The sequence below is a fragment of the Aulonocara stuartgranti genome (genome assembly GCF_965226115.1).
Source record: "Aulonocara stuartgranti genome assembly, chromosome: 13".
Taxonomy (NCBI): domain Eukaryota; kingdom Metazoa; phylum Chordata; class Actinopteri; order Cichliformes; family Cichlidae; genus Aulonocara; species Aulonocara stuartgranti.
In genome coordinates, this window is record NC_138949.1 from 7,655,353 (window position 1) to 7,673,083 (window position 17,731).

Sequence of the window (17,731 nt, forward strand, 5' to 3'; positions counted from 1 at the left end):
ATATTAAAAAAGAGGAGGAGTTTCGAATAGCCGTTAAAGGCGAGTCCAGTTGCCTCTGTGTCAGTGTGTTCATAGAGAGTGTTGAAAGCTTATTCGGCTTAGGGTTATTACGAATTTGTCGTGAACCAGCCACTACATCTACATCGAAATGGTAAGGGAAATAAGACTGGCTTTCATTTGCGGGTTGGATCCGTTCGTAAACCTCTAACCCGTTATTTTTTTTTCCGGTCGGAATGAACGGAAATAAAACGTAACTCAAAAATGCCTGCTGTAACTACCGCATTGCTAGCCGAGTAAACGTCTTCTTTACAGTAGATAGGCAAAACTAACCCGTCCGAGGAAGCTTCTGTTTAGTCTGAATGAAAGTATAACGTCTGTTGAGCACCGTTTACGCATTTACACTTAAAATGGTGCATGTGCGTCGAGTGTCCCAATAACGTTGCTTTTTATGGCAGTTCAGCTGCGTCCTAGCTAGTGTCCCGCCTAGTATCCTTTAACCGAGTAAGCTGTATTGTGACTATTTGCTAAACGCGGTATTACTTGCTGTATTAGTCACTCATTGTGCTGAACGTGTGTGGCGTTGTCTTGAGTTGATGAACCGGCATGTAATGGTAGCTAGCTAAGTGCGGCTCTGCCTAGCTAACGTTTACCGCCAAATTGTACAACATTAATTTTATACCGCAAATTTGGGGTCTTCGAAGATCGCTCCAATATTTCGCGCAATTGCCAATGGCGTGGCGATTTTTTTTTTCTTTCCTTCTTCTGTAGGACAAAGTGTTGGCTTACAGTCAAGAAAATGCCTTTGTGCAAATTTACTGGTAGTACTAAATATTGCTGTTGTAATAACATAATTTTCGTCAGCTGTAGCAGCTGTGCCAAAACGCGGCTGTAGATTTGAGAGAATCCACGTAAACCAGCATGGGGGGGTTAAGTGTAACGCGAGGCGTGTGTATATTTTTTATTTTTCTTGTCTGGCATACTAAAAGCTGTTTTTTGTTCGTGTATATTGCAGGCTGATCAACTTACAGAAGAGCAGATTGCTGGTAAGACATGGCTGCATTGATCTTCTACTTTTCCTCATAACTGCAAGTGGCCTACCTTATGGATCTTTGCATCCCATTGCAGTGGATTTATACTTTTGCCTTTTAAGGCGTTCCACAGAGCAGCCTGCTGGTCATAAAACTGGAATGAAAGAAACCGCTGTTGCTTACTGGCACTGGAGCGCTTAAGGACTCCCTCATGGAAAACTTTGCATTTTCATGGTTGCCATGTAATAAATGATGTAATCTGACAGAGCTGTGCGTTCTGGCGAGCTGTTGGTGCTCACCTTTATATGCTTGCGTATGGTGTGAGGTACTTGCTCATGAAATGGGAGTGCTACAAGAACATTTGTGGTAGTATACTGGGCTTGGTGCGCTGGTATGCTACAATAAGGTGTTATGTAAATAATGCAGGCCTGTAAAGTCTATAAAGATGATTCATACGATTTAGTGGCTTCCTTATACCTTCCCGCATGACCTGCGGCTTGTCCCACGGAAATCGGTCCCTGTTGATATTCCCGCTGTGCACAGCAGGCCCTCTCTGTCAGAACAAAAAAGGGGTGTTGCCCTATGTGTTTGACCCTGGAAATGGCAGGGCAGGTTCATAGTTTTCCTGACACTGACAAGCTGCTGCACGCCACTACACATTTCCCGTTGGCCTCATCACGCTTGATGAGTGTGTCATTGTTCGTCATCCCTCAGGGCTCCACCAAAGCTGCACGGGGCTGTCATTTGTCGTTGATGTAGCACAACTTTGCCCTCTGCTGCTCCGCCTCGCGGTCGGTGCTCTTGTTTAGCCAGAAACTTGTAGTTGGAACTCAAGAGGGTCTCATCAGTATCTCGGAGTTGATTTATATGGACATTTAATGATACAATTATGAGCTTGGTCTTAAAAGTGGGCTTTGACATGATGTTGTGGTGTCTTGCCAGTTGTTGCCAATTGCTTTACAGGTGTGGTTTTTGTTTTGTTTTTTCCCCTCACTAAAAAGCCAACTCTCTTTGTTGCAACTAGAATTCAAGGAGGCCTTCTCACTCTTTGACAAGGATGGAGATGGCACCATCACAACCAAAGAGCTGGGCACAGTCATGCGCTCTCTGGGCCAGAATCCCACAGAGGCAGAACTGCAGGACATGATCAATGAAGTGGATGCTGATGGTGAGAACTCGATCAAACCTCAAAGGCTTCCAGCAGTTTACAGTCACTGTGCTAGATGTCAGTAGCTCAAATGTGCTGCTTCTTAAAAACTTCTTTTCTTCAGGAAATGGAACGATAGACTTCCCAGAATTTCTTACCATGATGGCCAGGAAGATGAAGGACACAGACAGCGAGGAGGAGATCAGAGAAGCATTCCGTGTCTTTGACAAGGTAAATGCATCCAGCCGCTCTAGTGTACATATGCACTGTAGTTTGTAAGAAGGGGAGCTCACTGACTGACCTGATTTCTCAGGATGGGAATGGCTACATCAGTGCTGCTGAGCTGCGCCATGTGATGACAAACCTTGGTGAGAAGTTGACTGATGAAGAGGTGGATGAAATGATCAGAGAAGCAGACATTGATGGGGATGGACAGGTCAACTATGAAGGTTGGTATATAGTTCTCTATTAGTGGGGGGGTTGTTGTTTTTGTTTGTGTGTTTTTTGTTTTTGTTTTTTTTTTTTTTTTTTTTTTTGGAAAAATTTTGGGCTGACATTTTAAATGTAAAATTTTATAATTTTTTTTTTTTTTTTTCCCCCCTCTTCAACCCTGCAGAGTTCGTACAAATGATGACGGCGAAGTGAAGGCCTTGTACAGATTTCGTATATAAATAATTTGCCTTTTTTCTTTGTGTAATTTATCTGTAAAATCTTAATAGCCCCTATTCATCCCTGCCCCTTCTGCTGTCCAAAGGAACTGCATGTAAACTGCATAGGCTCTTGTCCCCATGTCCCTTTCTTTTGCTGTCATGGTGTTTTGGAGTGACAGAACGGTCATACAACCAGATGCCGTGGAGGCCCCTGGAAGCTGGAGAACTTGGAATTTTCCTGTTATGTGCTCGGGGCCCCCTCCACGCATGGTGACATTGGAAACCTGTCAGCTGGTTGTCACTTGGCAACACTGTTGGCATGGAAACGATGTAGAGAAGTTGAAACTCTGCATGGACTACGGACAAAGTATATATGGAAATCTCAGCATTGCACTACTGCAAAAAAATGACACGGGTGTATCTCCTAGGTACTCGTACAAACTCTTTTTGTATCTGCTGTTCTATATACCAGAAAAATCACAAATTTTACCATGCTTTTTAATGTTTTACTCACTACTTCTTTTTTTTTTTCTTTTCTTTTCTTTTTTTTTTTTAAATGACCACAGGTCAAATAATCCATTCCAAGTTGTATATTTTTTTTTCCAATAAAATTTACAATCTACCCATATTTGAAAATTGTCTTGTTTTCGGTTATGGATTGTTGAGTTTGTATACCCTGTAATAATTCCCATTTTGTATTGAAGACAGGATGCTCCAGTTTTGATAGGTTTGGTTTTTTTCTTTTTCTCTTCTTGTTGCTTGGAATACATGAGATGTTTACCAATTAAGTCCCCCTGTTAACCCCCCTCCCCACAGCACTGAGGAGCATCAGCCAATGCCTCTTAATGTTCAGAAAAGCTCACATCAGATGTGCATTGTCATTAAAATAAAAGCACTGAGTGGGATCAAAGGCTTCTATTTTGAAGTACACACAATGGTACTCGAAATTAGATTAGCCTTGTACTGTCCAGCTCGCCCATCTGACTGCATAGGCCGTGTGTTAGAGCCAGCACAGCACCATGTAGGACCTGACTGCCTCATGTCTTGCGTGGCATTTGCCCCCAATCATAAGATGTGGGTGACTGAACATGTATCAGAAACCATGGTGTAAATAGGTGTACCTGTGTGGGACTCTTATTTTCTGTTTTATTTCTGATGAGTTTGTTACAGTAGCTTGCAGAGATACTAAGTTTGTTATTTTGATGAATGACAAAATAAAGCTCTATTGTGGACCTCTGTGCTGCCTCCCGTGTGACATTTGTTTGCTGTTTTTTTTTTTTTTTTTTTGCAGCCCATTTTGGGAGGGGGGATGCAATCACCGCACTTTGACGATGTGCATCTGGCTTTTGCAGCGTTGCAGTAAATGTGATGTTGCATACAGCTAAGTTTATTGTTGTTGAATCCACTGGTGGTAGGGATCAAGGAATCACCTTGTAATTTGCATTTCTAATACAAATATCTGCACAAATCAAAATATGCAAATACATTTTAAAACAGTGTGCATACCTTAATGAGCTGCTGCAACTGGGTGACTGAAAGGAAACATGTTCCAAACAGGAGCGCTGACAGGTTAAATGATAGGATGATCAGACGACCTATTCAAGTAGGGAATCCAAAGACTGACAGAAGATGCTGGGTGTTCTCAGCTGTCTAAAATTTGGATCAGGTCCCAATCTTTTATAATGAAGGTTATAAAAGTAACACATACAGGTAGATGGGAAAGTGTCAGGTCAGAAAACTAAGCTAAAAAACCCAAACGTACAATTTAATTTTTCATTACTAGGGATGATCTTGTTCTTGATTTTATTCCAACCATATCTATGACGAATCAAAATAATTTAACTGAGTTTGCTGGATGCATGTACCTGAAAGCCTGAATATTTAGTACAAGTATTTTTGTGTCATATGGTACTGAACAAATGTCTGGAACCGCTCCTTATATATTTGTATTTTACATCCAATGATCCAGACTTGTACTTTTAATCTATGAAAAATGTCAAAGATATGTTTGACAGGCATAAAGTAGCTATTTTGCACCAACAAGCTGAAAACTTGTTGACAGTGTGAAGTGTGTCCTTGAAAAACTGAGAAACCTAGACAAGTCGGGGACGGAAGAAGTGGCAGCTTTCAAAATCAATAGCATGTGGCGAGGATCTGAAAGTCACTTCCTTAGGAAATAGAAACCCGGCAAAGACTTGACACAGACCTGAGACCTGTGTCTGGTGCTTTGGTTGATCCATCTATGTTTCACTGAGGCCTCATCAGAAATACCCTCAGTGGAGTGGGTGGCTGTCGGAAGATCATTCTCAAGGAAAGGTAACGGGGAAAAGGCTGCATCACCAAATTACACAATAACTAGACTGAAAATCAGAAGCAACAGGTCTCATGGAGTGATGAATCCAAATGTAGAATCTCTGGTTCAAATCATCATCAACATGTGTGGAAGATGTCAGGAGGAAGGTACAGCACTGAGTGTCTACAGTTAAACAACAAAGGTGGTCATATTGAATTTCAAGCTAATTAGAATTGTACAAAGTCTTTTTTTTTGCCTCATACATTGAATTTCTATTTAAATTTGCACCTATTTCTCATTTTCTCAGCAAAATATTAAGACTCGAGACTTTTGCACAGCACTGTACTGGTGATTTGTTCATTTGCTGTAAAAGTTGAATGAACATCCACCAAGTGTGGTGTTGTAGCTTTTATCATAATGCTGAACCGGATGAAACTTGTCTTATGTGTGAAGTTATGTGAAGGGTCTGACCTCCACCCCCCCGGGAGCAGTGCAGGCTGCAGTTGTTTGTGGCTTGGCCAATCATGCATACTCAGAGCTCCCTTGTGGAAGCACATTTAAACATTTAGAGCATTACAAAATGCACCGAGGTAACAGCTAGCACACAGAAAAGGTAACTGCACTACCCCCCGATCTGACTCTGCTTCATCTCGTGTCATGTGCAGTGACACAAATGAGTGGGTTCTTGCTTTCACGCGGCACCAGCTGCAGTTCCAAGGCACAGAACGAAAAGGAACACCACGGCGATTTCAGGTGTGAATCGATCACACAAGAAACTCTGATCGTGTTAAAACCAATTATCACAAGACTTTTTTTTAAAAAAGAAAAAAAATTACCCTCACAGATGAAGTGTCATCGCAGCCTGCTTATAAAAAAAGTTGTTAATTACGCTGCACATGCGACACTAGGCTGAAGCTGTCTCCTGCATTCATGCCTTGTCCGAACTGGAGATGACTGTACATGAGGGAGTCAGGGTGAAGATGTGTGTATGTCTCCTAGTGCGCTGTGGTGTCACATGAGACTTCCTTGACAAGCAGCGGAAGCATGAATTCTTGGCTCCTTCCAGCCATGTGCTGCATGTAGCCTGGCAACCGGGCCGAGTGTAGCGCTTTCTGTTCCCAGAGTGAGATTTTCGCTTCAGCTGGCGGTCTTGAATTTTGCTGTACTGAAATAAAGAGGGAAGAAGAGTTCATCCTGGAGTACGATCTCAGGTGTGAGCGTTTGCACACACACACACACACACACACACACACACACACACACACACACACACACACACACACACACACACACACACACAGTTTTCCTGCAGACAGTGATGAAGAAGAGATGCAGTCTTGCTTTGTTTTCTGTGTATTCTTATTAAATTGACAGTATTCCTCCATATATCACATGTTGAATACTGCCATCCCTATGATTATGGAAACTGGACAATGAAAGATGATGGATGGATGGATGGGATGCAGACAGTGACAACCACATAACCACCTGCAGCACCTACAGCAACTCGGTGCTGACTCACCGATGTGTCTTACTCTCAGCCAAACTAGCCAATCTAAATTTAGCTCCCCTTGCGAGGCCAGCTTGTTGAAAAATTGATCGATAGTGGAGTTGCTGCTATAGTAACGATCCCTGTTTTAATGGTGGTCAGGTGTCACTGGATCTCCCACTAAGCAGATAGTGAACGACAGCGAGCGCGGCGCAGGACGATGAAACAAAGTCGCCTCTGAAGCCGGTGACATGTCCCGGAGTGGTCACAGGACAGATAAGGTGAGGCTTTATCTTTAAAACCCTCATAACTCTGTGTGTGGTTTCATGAGGACAAGGTGGGAGACGAATCAACACATCGTTGGCATAGCGATGTCATCATAGCAGAAGCAGTCTGGTGTGACCTGTGCCTCGTCCCTATCTGCAGGGTGATGACACGGTGGAGCTGTGTGGCCGGGGGAGCTGGTGGCTGGGAGCACTGAGAGTAGGTGTCGCACTGCTGTTTGGTTTCACGGACTCTCTGAAACCAAGTGTGTGCTTCAGCACAGCCCAAAACCCACATGCCACTTACATGCATGAGTAAAATGACACATCACAACGACAGGCATTAGAAAATAATGACATTAATATTAACCTTCAACTAATCAATGATTTCGATCATTCTGGTTGCTGGAAATTGAGTGAAATTGGCATCTTCAGTGGAATTCAACAGCTGTCTCTCATGAGGTCACCCATCCATGAACTTACTGCAGCATTGCTCTTGCATTGTTCCAAAATGTCAGACTTTGAACTGTTGTAAAATAGTTATGAAATTAAGAAACGTGGGTCAGAGATTCCCCATGCTCCCACTCTTCCAGGACACACCCATCCCGGGAACCTACCACGTCCGAGACTTCGTTGAGGAGGCTGACCTGAACCCTGTGAAAAAAACTTACGGCTTCAAAGGTGTGGGCAGAAAAACTCAGACCCTGGGTGTGCGTAAGGGGGATCTGCTGCTGCCTGGAGCGTATGAATATACAGACTCCACCCAGGAAGTCCTGATGCACCAGGCTTCCTACTCTTTCAAGAACTGCCCCCGACCCGACATTTTCACCCTTGGAATTAGAGACAAGGTAGCACTGAGACTCATTTACTGATCCTTTTTGAAAGTTTTCATAGTTTTTGCTTTCTAGTTTTGCTTTCACTTGAGACAGAAGCCATGTGTAACCAACCAGTTGCTGCTGAGTATGAAGCTTCTTTTCTTGAGTTAACAAAGGTTTACATTGTGGGTCAGGTACAGCCCAGTTCAATATTAGGTGGCTCCAGTAACTACCTACTAACCGGTAAAACAAGGTGCACCTCTAAATTGTTCCCCTTTCTTTTAGCGTGAAGAAGTTATACTTAACATTTAATCACTGAGATAGCTTAAATAACCCAGTATGATGTCAACAAATCAAGGTGGGGAGCTTCTTTACGACTATCAGTTTCTTAAAGGCATTAGTTTATACACAGCTTTCTAAAGGTCCTGCCACAGCATTTCAGTTTAGACTCTGAGACATTTTAACGCATCCTGTTGCGGATTTGCTGCTGTGTTTAGGATCATTGTCCTGTTGCATGACTCAGTTTGGGCCAATGTTGAGCTGTTGGACAGAGGGCCTCACATTTGACTGCAGAACACTCTACAGAGGAGTTCATGGCTGACTCAATGAGTACAAGGTTCCCAGGTCCCGTGGCTGCAAAACAAGCCCAAATAACCAGCCCTCCACCATTGTCCTTGACACTTGGTATCAGGTGTTTGTGCTGATATGTTCTGTGTGGATTTGCCAAACACAGCGCTGTCCACTACACTACAAAAACTCAAAATCTTACCAAATATATTTGTCTTATTTTCTAGTCAAAATTATCTCATTACACTTAAAAGAAGACACAATCAGCTACAGGGCAACATTTCAGTGAGTCGAAGGAACTTGTTTCAAACAGTGAATTTTGAAACTAGAGAAAAACTGGAGAAGTTTCACTGGTTTCATTGGCATTTTTTTTTTACTTAAAACAAGACATATTAGCTTGACAACCCTTTGTTTTTTGCAGTTTCTCTGTGCATTGTACGGTCTGACCCTGAATTTGCAGTTAACACACACATGAATGCTCCAGACGAGCAAACTAGAAATGCTTGCGTTTGCTAATGATCAATCAATCAAATGCATCTGATTAGACATTAGACCACATTACCAGCCCCATTAAATCCAATAGAAACAGCAAGGCTTTACTTAGCTTTCCATAGCACTGCATATAGTCCAGTGGAAACGTTTTCCTTCACATAGCTGAATTCACTTTGTGCCACACAGCACAAGAAAATATGATCAAACTAATCTGGCTCTTATGCAACTAAAAATAAATACAGCAAGTCAAGGTTATTGATGCGTGGAAGAGTAAATGGTTATTTGTTAAAACAATAAAAAAGAGAAAAATCTTTTATTTTACAGCCACATATACTAACAGTAAAGTTTAGCAGGTATAGATTTCAGGCCCTGGAGTCAAACCTGGGAACCTCCCCATAGAGACTGAAGTCATTATGAGCAGAAACTTTTGAATGATAGACTTCTGCTTTCACTAGCCTAGGGGTGTAATTTACTTCAGCAATATTTATTCACTGCTCCGTTGTGGAAGTCTGTTTGGATGTAACCAGCTATCATCCATACTTTACTTAAAGCACAATAGGTGCCCCCCTCAAAAAACAAAAACTAACTCAGGGTGATACTTTGGTGTATATATTAAAAAAAACATCTTTATCTTCTTATTCTCCTTCTGCCAGCACATAAACACTTCGCCATGTGACTACAATGTGACAGCGAGACCAGTGGAGAAGATTCCCTGCAAGTAAGCGCTCGACAAACAGCCACTCTTTAACTTTCAGATCACAGCGGCGCAGACAAGCCATGAATCATCCCTTGATCGCGAAATCCTTCCTCCTCATCCGGCTTTCTGGTTCCCTCTCTCACCTCCATGCAGCTCAAAGATGGAGGAGCAATCACCAGGTTGCTCTCTCCTTTCCTCTGCCGTCATTCACAAACTTCCTTATCCATTTCTTCTCTCACTTTTTCTCCTTATTGTTATTTGCTCTTTTGCCCCCTTCCTTCTCTTATCTCCTGTTCTCGTAGGCATGTGATGTTTCGCTCGACTGTGCAGCGGATCAGCTTTCTGCCTGTAAGTAGGATCTGATCGCCAGGACCAATTATTAACACCATTCAGTCTTTCCATTGTCCACAAAAAGTTTCCTTACAATACACTTTCAATAGGTTTTGATTACAAGCTATGACCTAATGTGCACAAGGCAGTTATGACAACCGCAAGGGTTGAAGAAAACCGATCCCAGGGCGCTCTGACTGTATCGTTTTCCCCCATTTGAAGGCCTGTTATGGCACTGCTCTGGTTGACCAGTCAGCTTTGGTTCAAATTGCAGCGTCGGTGCTGGTAGCCGATGGATATTTGAGCTGCGCTGGCAGCTGCTGAGTGTTGACAGAGAAGGAAAGGCGCTAAGAAATCCCGAGGGTGTTATTACTACAGAGCTGGGAGCAGTTTTCTGCCATCGCTGGTGTCAAAGCAACTCAGAGACAAGATTTTTTTGTCAAAGGTTAAGCAGCTGCATGTGGGAAACATTAGAATATCAAAGCTGAGGAGTCTTAATGGTATGTGATGAAGAAGTCGGTGTGAAATTTCTTTCCACTTGTAACTCAGAAAAACACGAATCTGACTTTCTTACATGGAGTATATTTATTTAATTTACTTATTTAGCTTGATTTGACTTAATTTCTCCTTTCTGGTGAAATTTTGCGTCTCAGATTTATATGTTGTTCTTTTGATTTAACTGCACTACCTGAGATTTAAGCCTTGAGATTTAAACTCACCTGAATTCATTTAAAAATTGCACATATTCTGATGTGGATGTTCTCTATTGTTATCTGTTAATGTGGCCTACTGTACAGCTGGCAGTGGCATTCATTTAGGACCCCCAGAGGAAGAAATCTCATGTCTTTTCTAATCGGCTGAACATATTTGAGATCTACCCAGTGGGTGGAGTTATTATTATTTTCCATTTGTACTTTTCCCATAAAGTAGTGATACCTTCAACTACACAACTGAAAACTGCAAAGTTCTATAAAACTTTCCTTAAGAAAATCTTTTAGAGATATTTCTTTCTTTTTTTGATTTCACCTAATCTTAGAAAGGTTTAAAACTTTAATGAATATCAAGGCACCGGTGGAAAAAGACGTCAAAGTTTAAAAGTTTCACAGACATTTGCAGAATATGCCAGGTACCTACGTCGCCCAGGAGAGCCTTTCTTACACACTGTACCGCAGCAGGAAAGTATGCCAAGTGCTTTGGCCCAAACACACATGCACAAGAGTTTCACAGCTGCCTGATGACTCCCATGAAATACACCTGCATTAGCACCTCTGTTAGCATGAGGCAGGCGTGCCGAGGTGCTGGCAGGCAGGGTACCGAGGATCAAGTGAGCTGGCAACTGGAATCAAATGGCATGTAATGGTAGTAGCCACTGCTGCAAGGAGAAGGGTAGAGGGGAAAAAAGCACTATCCTGTCTTCTTCTGTCAGAATCAAGGAGGGATGGAAAATAAAAGGCCCGTCCTGTGTTCAGGGACAGGACGACAGTCTTATGTCTGGGGAGGAGAGCGGAGGAGGGGTGATGCTATTTCTGCATGGCACGCCGCTGGTGATGACCAGTATGTGTGTTAGTGGGTAACGGGAAAGGAGAAGTGAAAGGCACAGAGAGGAAGAAGGACTGACCGAGTTCTGACAGAAACTAGCCTTGAATGTACCTGTGATGAAATGCGCTGATATTTATATAAGTGCTTGTCTTGTTGTAGCGACCACTCAAAGCTCTTTAGCCAAGACACGTGTGACTAATGCCATAAGTTCATACTGTGCTTTATTCCATACACTTTATCTCATATACACTCACCAGTTAACCTAACATGTCTTTAGAATGTGGGAAGAAGAGGAAACCCACACAAGTACAGGTAGGACATCCAAACGCCACGCAGAGAGGCTCCAGTCAGGGCTTGAACCAGTGACCGCGCTGCTAATCTGTGTACCACACATCTGCTGGCAAAGGTTAAAAAGTCAGGACTGAATTGATATATTGTATGTCTTAAATGTAAGACCTCGAAATAGAAGTGGTGTACATGGTTAGCACATCCTTCAGATCACTGAGTATCAGACTGGGACAACAACAGGTTTTCATGAGCAAACATCAAAGAGCCAAGGAATTAAAAATGATAGAGGACATGGTGTGCAATAGTAGTGCACCATGAACCTGTGAACTGTATATAAAAGATAGAAATGGCTGATATCAACCTTTAGTTGGTGAAGCTTCTTGTTCTGGAGCATTTTGGCCATCTTGGTGCTACATCTTCATCTTCTATTTAGTCTTCGACAATTTTGCTCTAAGCTTGGTGGGTAAGCACCCTGGAGGTTAATCACAGAGCTAGACACATCAATATTTTCTTGCTATTTCCTTCAGAAAGATGGCCCTGCTCCATGCCACTACAACCCACAGACCAAACCAGCTAAAGCCATCACTTCCTGTTTCAAATCCACGTTGCCGCGGCTACACGGTGTGCACTCAGTGAGTCTTATTTACATTTCTTGTGTTTTTCTACATGCCGTAATTACTAATTTAAGACTTCGTATTTTACATTAGCTGCATTAGAACATTTTTATGTTATTAGGTGCTTTTTCAATTTGTTTCAATGATGATCATATTTTTACATGCTTTTAATGGAAATTCATCTGATTTTAAAGGGATTAGTTATTAAACGGGATTTAGATAACTCCTGTAAATAAAATATAACATCACAAGATTATGTAACAGATAAAGAAATCAAACACACACCGAATTTATTTAATGGGGCACGGATAACACGGACTGGAGACAGATTAAAAGAGAAAGCAGATGCAAAGCAAAACAATGAGTCTAGCAGGCGCGGATGATTCTAATTTTGCATAAGACTGCAGGAGGAAAAGTCCTAAATGACTTCAATAGAGGGTTGAGGCACAGATGGCAGGATATTTAGTCAATAGTGATCAACTGGTTAGTGTTTCAGTAAGGAAAGTGCCTAAAATAACAGCTGCATTTAGGAAATATGGCCGACAATTTAATGCATTGCACAGTTTTGGCTCGCAGGTATTCTCATTATTTGAAACATTGACCATATTTATTTATTGCATATAAGTATGGACCATTGTAACAGTATGCATAGAGCAGAATATAGAATAAAAGAGCAACTATTTCTATCAGATTGTTTCAGCAGAGTAGATGTAGTCTATAAATTATTACAGATACATTAGGGTTCAACCTGTAGTAACATCCATACATTACGATTCTCACAGACATGCCTTTTGTATTGCGGATCAATACAAAGTTGTTCTAATTTATAATCTATATACTGTGAACATTTCCATTCCGATGGAGTGCTCTCTTTCAGGAAGACAATGCCTCCGTCCATGGGCCGTAGAGTCTCACTGAACGATCTTATAAGAAAGCTAATGGTGTGAATTGTATGATTAGGCTTTCAGCTGAACACTCATGGGTAATTTTTAAATGGATGTGATAGAAACCGCTCTGCACCAAACACCAACTGAGGGGATATCTTCTGAATGAATGGCGTTCCCTTCTTCCTGTAGTGTTTGGAGTACTTGGATATTAAATACTGAGATGTGTTGAAGCTTAGACCCCATATTGCTTACACTTTGTTTGTTTCTTTGGTTGCAGTCTCCTGTTTGTTAGCAATCAAAGGTTACAGCATTTAGAATTATTTGAATTCATACTAGAAAGCTACAAACTGACAATATATTATAAATTGAAAAGTAATTACAGTTACTTGTGTATTTCACAGAACACTCCAGGACCGGGGGCCTATGATCCTTTCAGGAAGTCGTTTGCACAAAGATGTTAAGGAGCCGTCTTAATTTTCCACGATACAAGCATCCCTGCATTTAGTCATTGTTTCAACTTACAGAGTGAAGTCACATAATCCAGTGTTTTAAATATAAGATAAAAGTAAAATCATGGCTGCATGAAAGAGGGGAAACCTTTGGTCTTTTATTACTTGGAGCAACGTTTATCTGCATGTCAGTGAGGGATTTTGTGGTCTGCCAACAACATAATCAGCTACATTCGTCGTGCTCAAATTGCTTTAGTGACGCCGGCCAGGGAAGCAGAATGATCTTATCTACAACAAAGGGTACTTCATTCCACTTAACTACATGTTCCCGGTATTGCGCCCTCCCTTCATCTCTCTTCCCTCTCTCGCTCCTCTTTCCCTCTCTGTTGGCAGTCAGGCTGCCTTTGCCTTCCTACTATCTCTGCCCTGCGATGCACTCAGGAGGAGGAATGCTGCTCAGCCATGCGTCACATGCACATAGCTTAGTGTGGCATGCTGCACCCTCAGATAACACATTCGGTATTAGAGGCCAAGGCAGTGGCACACAATAAAACAGCTATTCTTATCGCTACCTACTCCACATACTCGCTCTTTCTTTCAACGAAACAAACAAGCTTGGGACACGGAGAGCGGCGCAGATAGGAATCGCCTCTAAGTGAACATAATGCTGTTGTAGATTACAATGCAATATGGGATAGGCACAGATATAACAAACAAGCTGTTACTGTTAGGAATCTGGACACTGTTATTTACCCAGACAGGACTTTTGCTGAGCATGCATGCACTGCTTTATTGTAGAGTTGTTGAGGGAACTGAGGTGTACTCAGCTCTTCGTCCCAGCCAGACTCTGTTAATGAGATCCAGGGATTAAAGCCCACTTTATTAAGTATTTGAGTGTTGTGTTAAGTACAACCAGAGATGGGCAGTAACGCGTAATCTGATTACTTTTTTCAAGTAACGAGTAATGTAAGGGATTACTATTGCAAGAACGGTAATTAGATTACCGTTACTTTCCCGTAGGAACGCTGCGTTACTGCGTTACTAAAACCGTGATTTTTTTTGCGAGAATGTCTCACGACAGTGACGTAAGCGAGTGCGACGTTTGTGACAACAGCTGTGTGCAGATCAACAGTGGATCATATATCAAGTGTGGGAGAGAGTATGAGCGTGCAGCGTTTAAAGCGTGGAAGTACTGACCTTACTTTGAGTTTGATTCCATAAAAAGTGACAAAAACATTAGCGTCCGTTGTGCGTGGGAAGAAAACTTCTTTTACAGCGAAAAGGACCCCTAAACTTCCAAGCAAGCACCGAGTGCGCAACGACGTAATGGGAAATTCACAGAGAAACTCGCGGATTCTTCAACTGACCGCCGCGGCACACCTGCATCAGGGTAAACCTCTGCCTACCCTACTCCTGCTTTACAGGTGAAAATAGAGCAACAGGACCGCTGAGTCTTTGATTTTATTTATTTTCTGCTGTGTTTCACTTACATCTATTTGAAAGAGTGAGTGTAAACACAAAAAAAATATTTTCTTTTATGTGCTGGAATGTGCAGAAAATAGGTTTAAACAAATTTCTTCCAGTCAGACAATGTTGCATATAATTAAATTTTTGCTTGATACATAAATTTAACGGATTTAAAGTTTTAAAAAGAGATGTTTCCATTTGATTACATTTTGACAGCTGGGATAGGCTCCAGCGCCCCCCGCGACCCTGAAAAGGATAAGCGGAAGCGAATGGATGGATGGATGGATGGATGGATGGATGGATGGGGTTATGCAGAAAAAGTAGAATTGGGCTGAAAGATCTATTTCTTTATTACCTATTCAGTTTGTAAATCGTGTTTTTAAAAAGTAACCAAGTAACTAAGTAATTAATTACTTTTGAAAATAAGTAATCAGTAAAGTAACGGGATTACAGTAATTAGTTACTGATTAGTTTTTTCAAGTAACTTGACCAACACTGAGTCCAACGCATACAGTAATATTGTAAGGACGAAGAACAGTTATGTTAAAGCTGATTCACAGAAAAGAAAATCGGCCAGAATCTGTAAATTTCCCATCAAGTGTTTGAGCACCAGTAGCTACCTCACTTTAAAAAAAGCATACCCTAATCTCTTTGCTAGTTGAACACTGAAGCTGCACTCACCTATACTCTTCATATTCATGGGGGATCAAATGGATTTTTGTAATCACGCAATCGCATCTTCCTTCATCTGTGTGAAATATTTTAGGGCTTTTCAGCCCTTTGCTTCGTTCTTATGTGTAGGCCCAAACAGCAGACTTACAAGCTATTTATCTGGCTGATGTATTCACAGGGAAACTTTCAGCAGGTAAAAAGAGACTACGGAGAGTCATTGGAGACCAACTATACCAGCGGTCTCCAACCCCCGGGCCACGGACTGGTACCAGTGCATGAACCGTTTGGTACCGGGCCACGAGAGTTAAGGCTCGGGTGTGAAATGTATGGTTTTCAGGGTTTTTATTGTTTTTTTTTAAATAGTTTTTATCATTAACTCGGTTTCCCTGTGTCTTTTCCCGTGTATTATGAACACATCTTTTTTTTTTTTTGGGGGGGGGGGGGGGGGGGTACCGGTACTGTTTTTATTTTGTTGTATTTATCCACAACACCTTATAGGCCAGTCCAAAATATTATCGGACATAAACGGGTCCGTAGCGCAAAAAAGGTTGGGGACCGCTGGTCCAGACAACTAGAGTTTCATAGGTATCCCTGTTTTTACCAACTGGTCACGGCAGATGGCTGATGCTGCCTGAGCCTCGATCTGCTGGAGGTTTCTTCCTGTTAAAAGGAAGTTTTTCCTTCCCACTGTCACTAAGTGCTTGCTCATAAGTGGTCGTGTACTTGTTGGGATTTCCTCTCTAATATTGTAGAGTCTTTATTTTACAATACAGAGCTCATTCAGGGAATTTGCTCTTTGCAAATAAAACTGAATTGAATTGAACTTACAATTTCAATTTAGTACAGCTGATTGTATCTAAGCGTTGCATTTACAGCTTATTGTTTTACCGAACGACCGAATGATTCTAGAAAAACACCCATTTAAATGCATCTTTCACTGCTGTAATCCATGAAGTGGGACTAATTCACTAGGTCTGGTTCAGTATGTTAAAATGGAGGATTTCCACAGTGATTTTTCACATTATCATTCCAAGCAGACAATAAACATCTGCGAGGTAACAAAAAACACCACTGACAATTCAGCCAGCTGCTGTGGAAGAGGTTACAAACTACTTCTGAGGCATCCGGCTGAATCTTTTATAATAATAATGGATTGGATTTATATAGCGCTTTTCTAGGCACCCAAAGCGCTTTACAATACCACTATTCAATCTCACATTCATACACTGGTGGAGGCAGCTACAGTTGTAGCCACAGCTGACCTGGGGCAGACTGACAGAAGCAAGGCTGCCATATCGCGCCATCGGCCCCTCTGGCCAACACCAGTAGGCAAGTAGGGTAAAGTGTCTTGCCCAAGGACACAATGACCAGGACAGAGAGCCCAGGGATCGAACCGGCGACCTTCCGGTTACAGATGCGATTCCCAACCCCCTGAGCCACGGTCTTGACATGACTATTTGGGACGGTGGTCATGGAAGTCTTGTGCAGCACTATCATAGCACATCTACTTAGATTAACAGTTAAAGCCCTCCCACACACACACACACACACACACACTCTGTTTTCCTTCAGTTGCTGACACTTAAAAGCTTGATGAGGTTGAAGGGCCAGTCTCTTATTCCCCCTGTCATTATTCCAGAGACAAAAGAGGATACACTACCACTCAGAGTGGAAGGCAATCTTATTAACACGGGGCTTTGCATACACTCTCTGGAGAGCTGGATCTCCACAGTCAGCACTTGCAAGGAAGATACAGTAGGAGAGATATGTGTGCGTGTTTGTGTGTAACAAACAGCCAGAATGGCCTGCGGTCAAGGCACCAAGCCGCCAGTAATCTCTGACTCCGTCAATCCCTGGTGCCCTTCCTCCCTTCTCATCTAAATGATCTCCGCAGTACAGCACTGATCTCTGACATATGCCTCATACTGATGACTTAACACCCTCCACCTCCCACAGCCTGCCTTGACCACAGGCACGGCCAGGCACCCGCTCCTCTGTTGTCAATCAAGCTCACCCTCGTAGATGCACGGTGCATTAAAATAAA

General features: G+C 42.2%; 2 protein-coding genes across 2 annotated transcripts; both read left to right on the plus strand.

Moving 5' to 3' along the window:
- Window positions 1-20: 20 nt before the first annotated feature.
- calm2a (calmodulin 2a (phosphorylase kinase, delta)) lies at window positions 21-4,063 on the plus strand. The gene is made up of 6 exons (XM_082557743.1): window positions 21-151; window positions 1,013-1,043; window positions 2,053-2,196; window positions 2,300-2,406; window positions 2,489-2,624; window positions 2,792-4,063. Exons 1-6 carry the CDS (start codon window positions 149-151, stop codon window positions 2,818-2,820), a joined length of 450 nt encoding a protein of 149 aa, XP_082413869.1. The 5' UTR covers window positions 21-148; the 3' UTR covers window positions 2,821-4,063.
- A 2,035-nt stretch (window positions 4,064-6,098) lies between these two features.
- Window positions 6,099-14,508, plus strand: stpg4 (sperm-tail PG-rich repeat containing 4). The gene is made up of 9 exons (XM_082557648.1): window positions 6,099-6,329; window positions 6,770-6,888; window positions 7,034-7,090; window positions 7,464-7,718; window positions 9,398-9,462; window positions 9,744-9,789; window positions 12,126-12,230; window positions 13,501-13,555; window positions 14,056-14,508. The coding sequence occupies exons 2-9, from the start codon at window positions 6,859-6,861 to the stop codon at window positions 14,097-14,099; spliced, it is 657 nt and encodes a 218-aa protein (XP_082413774.1). The 5' UTR covers window positions 6,099-6,329; window positions 6,770-6,858; the 3' UTR covers window positions 14,100-14,508.
- The last annotated feature ends 3,223 nt before the right edge of the window (window positions 14,509-17,731 follow it).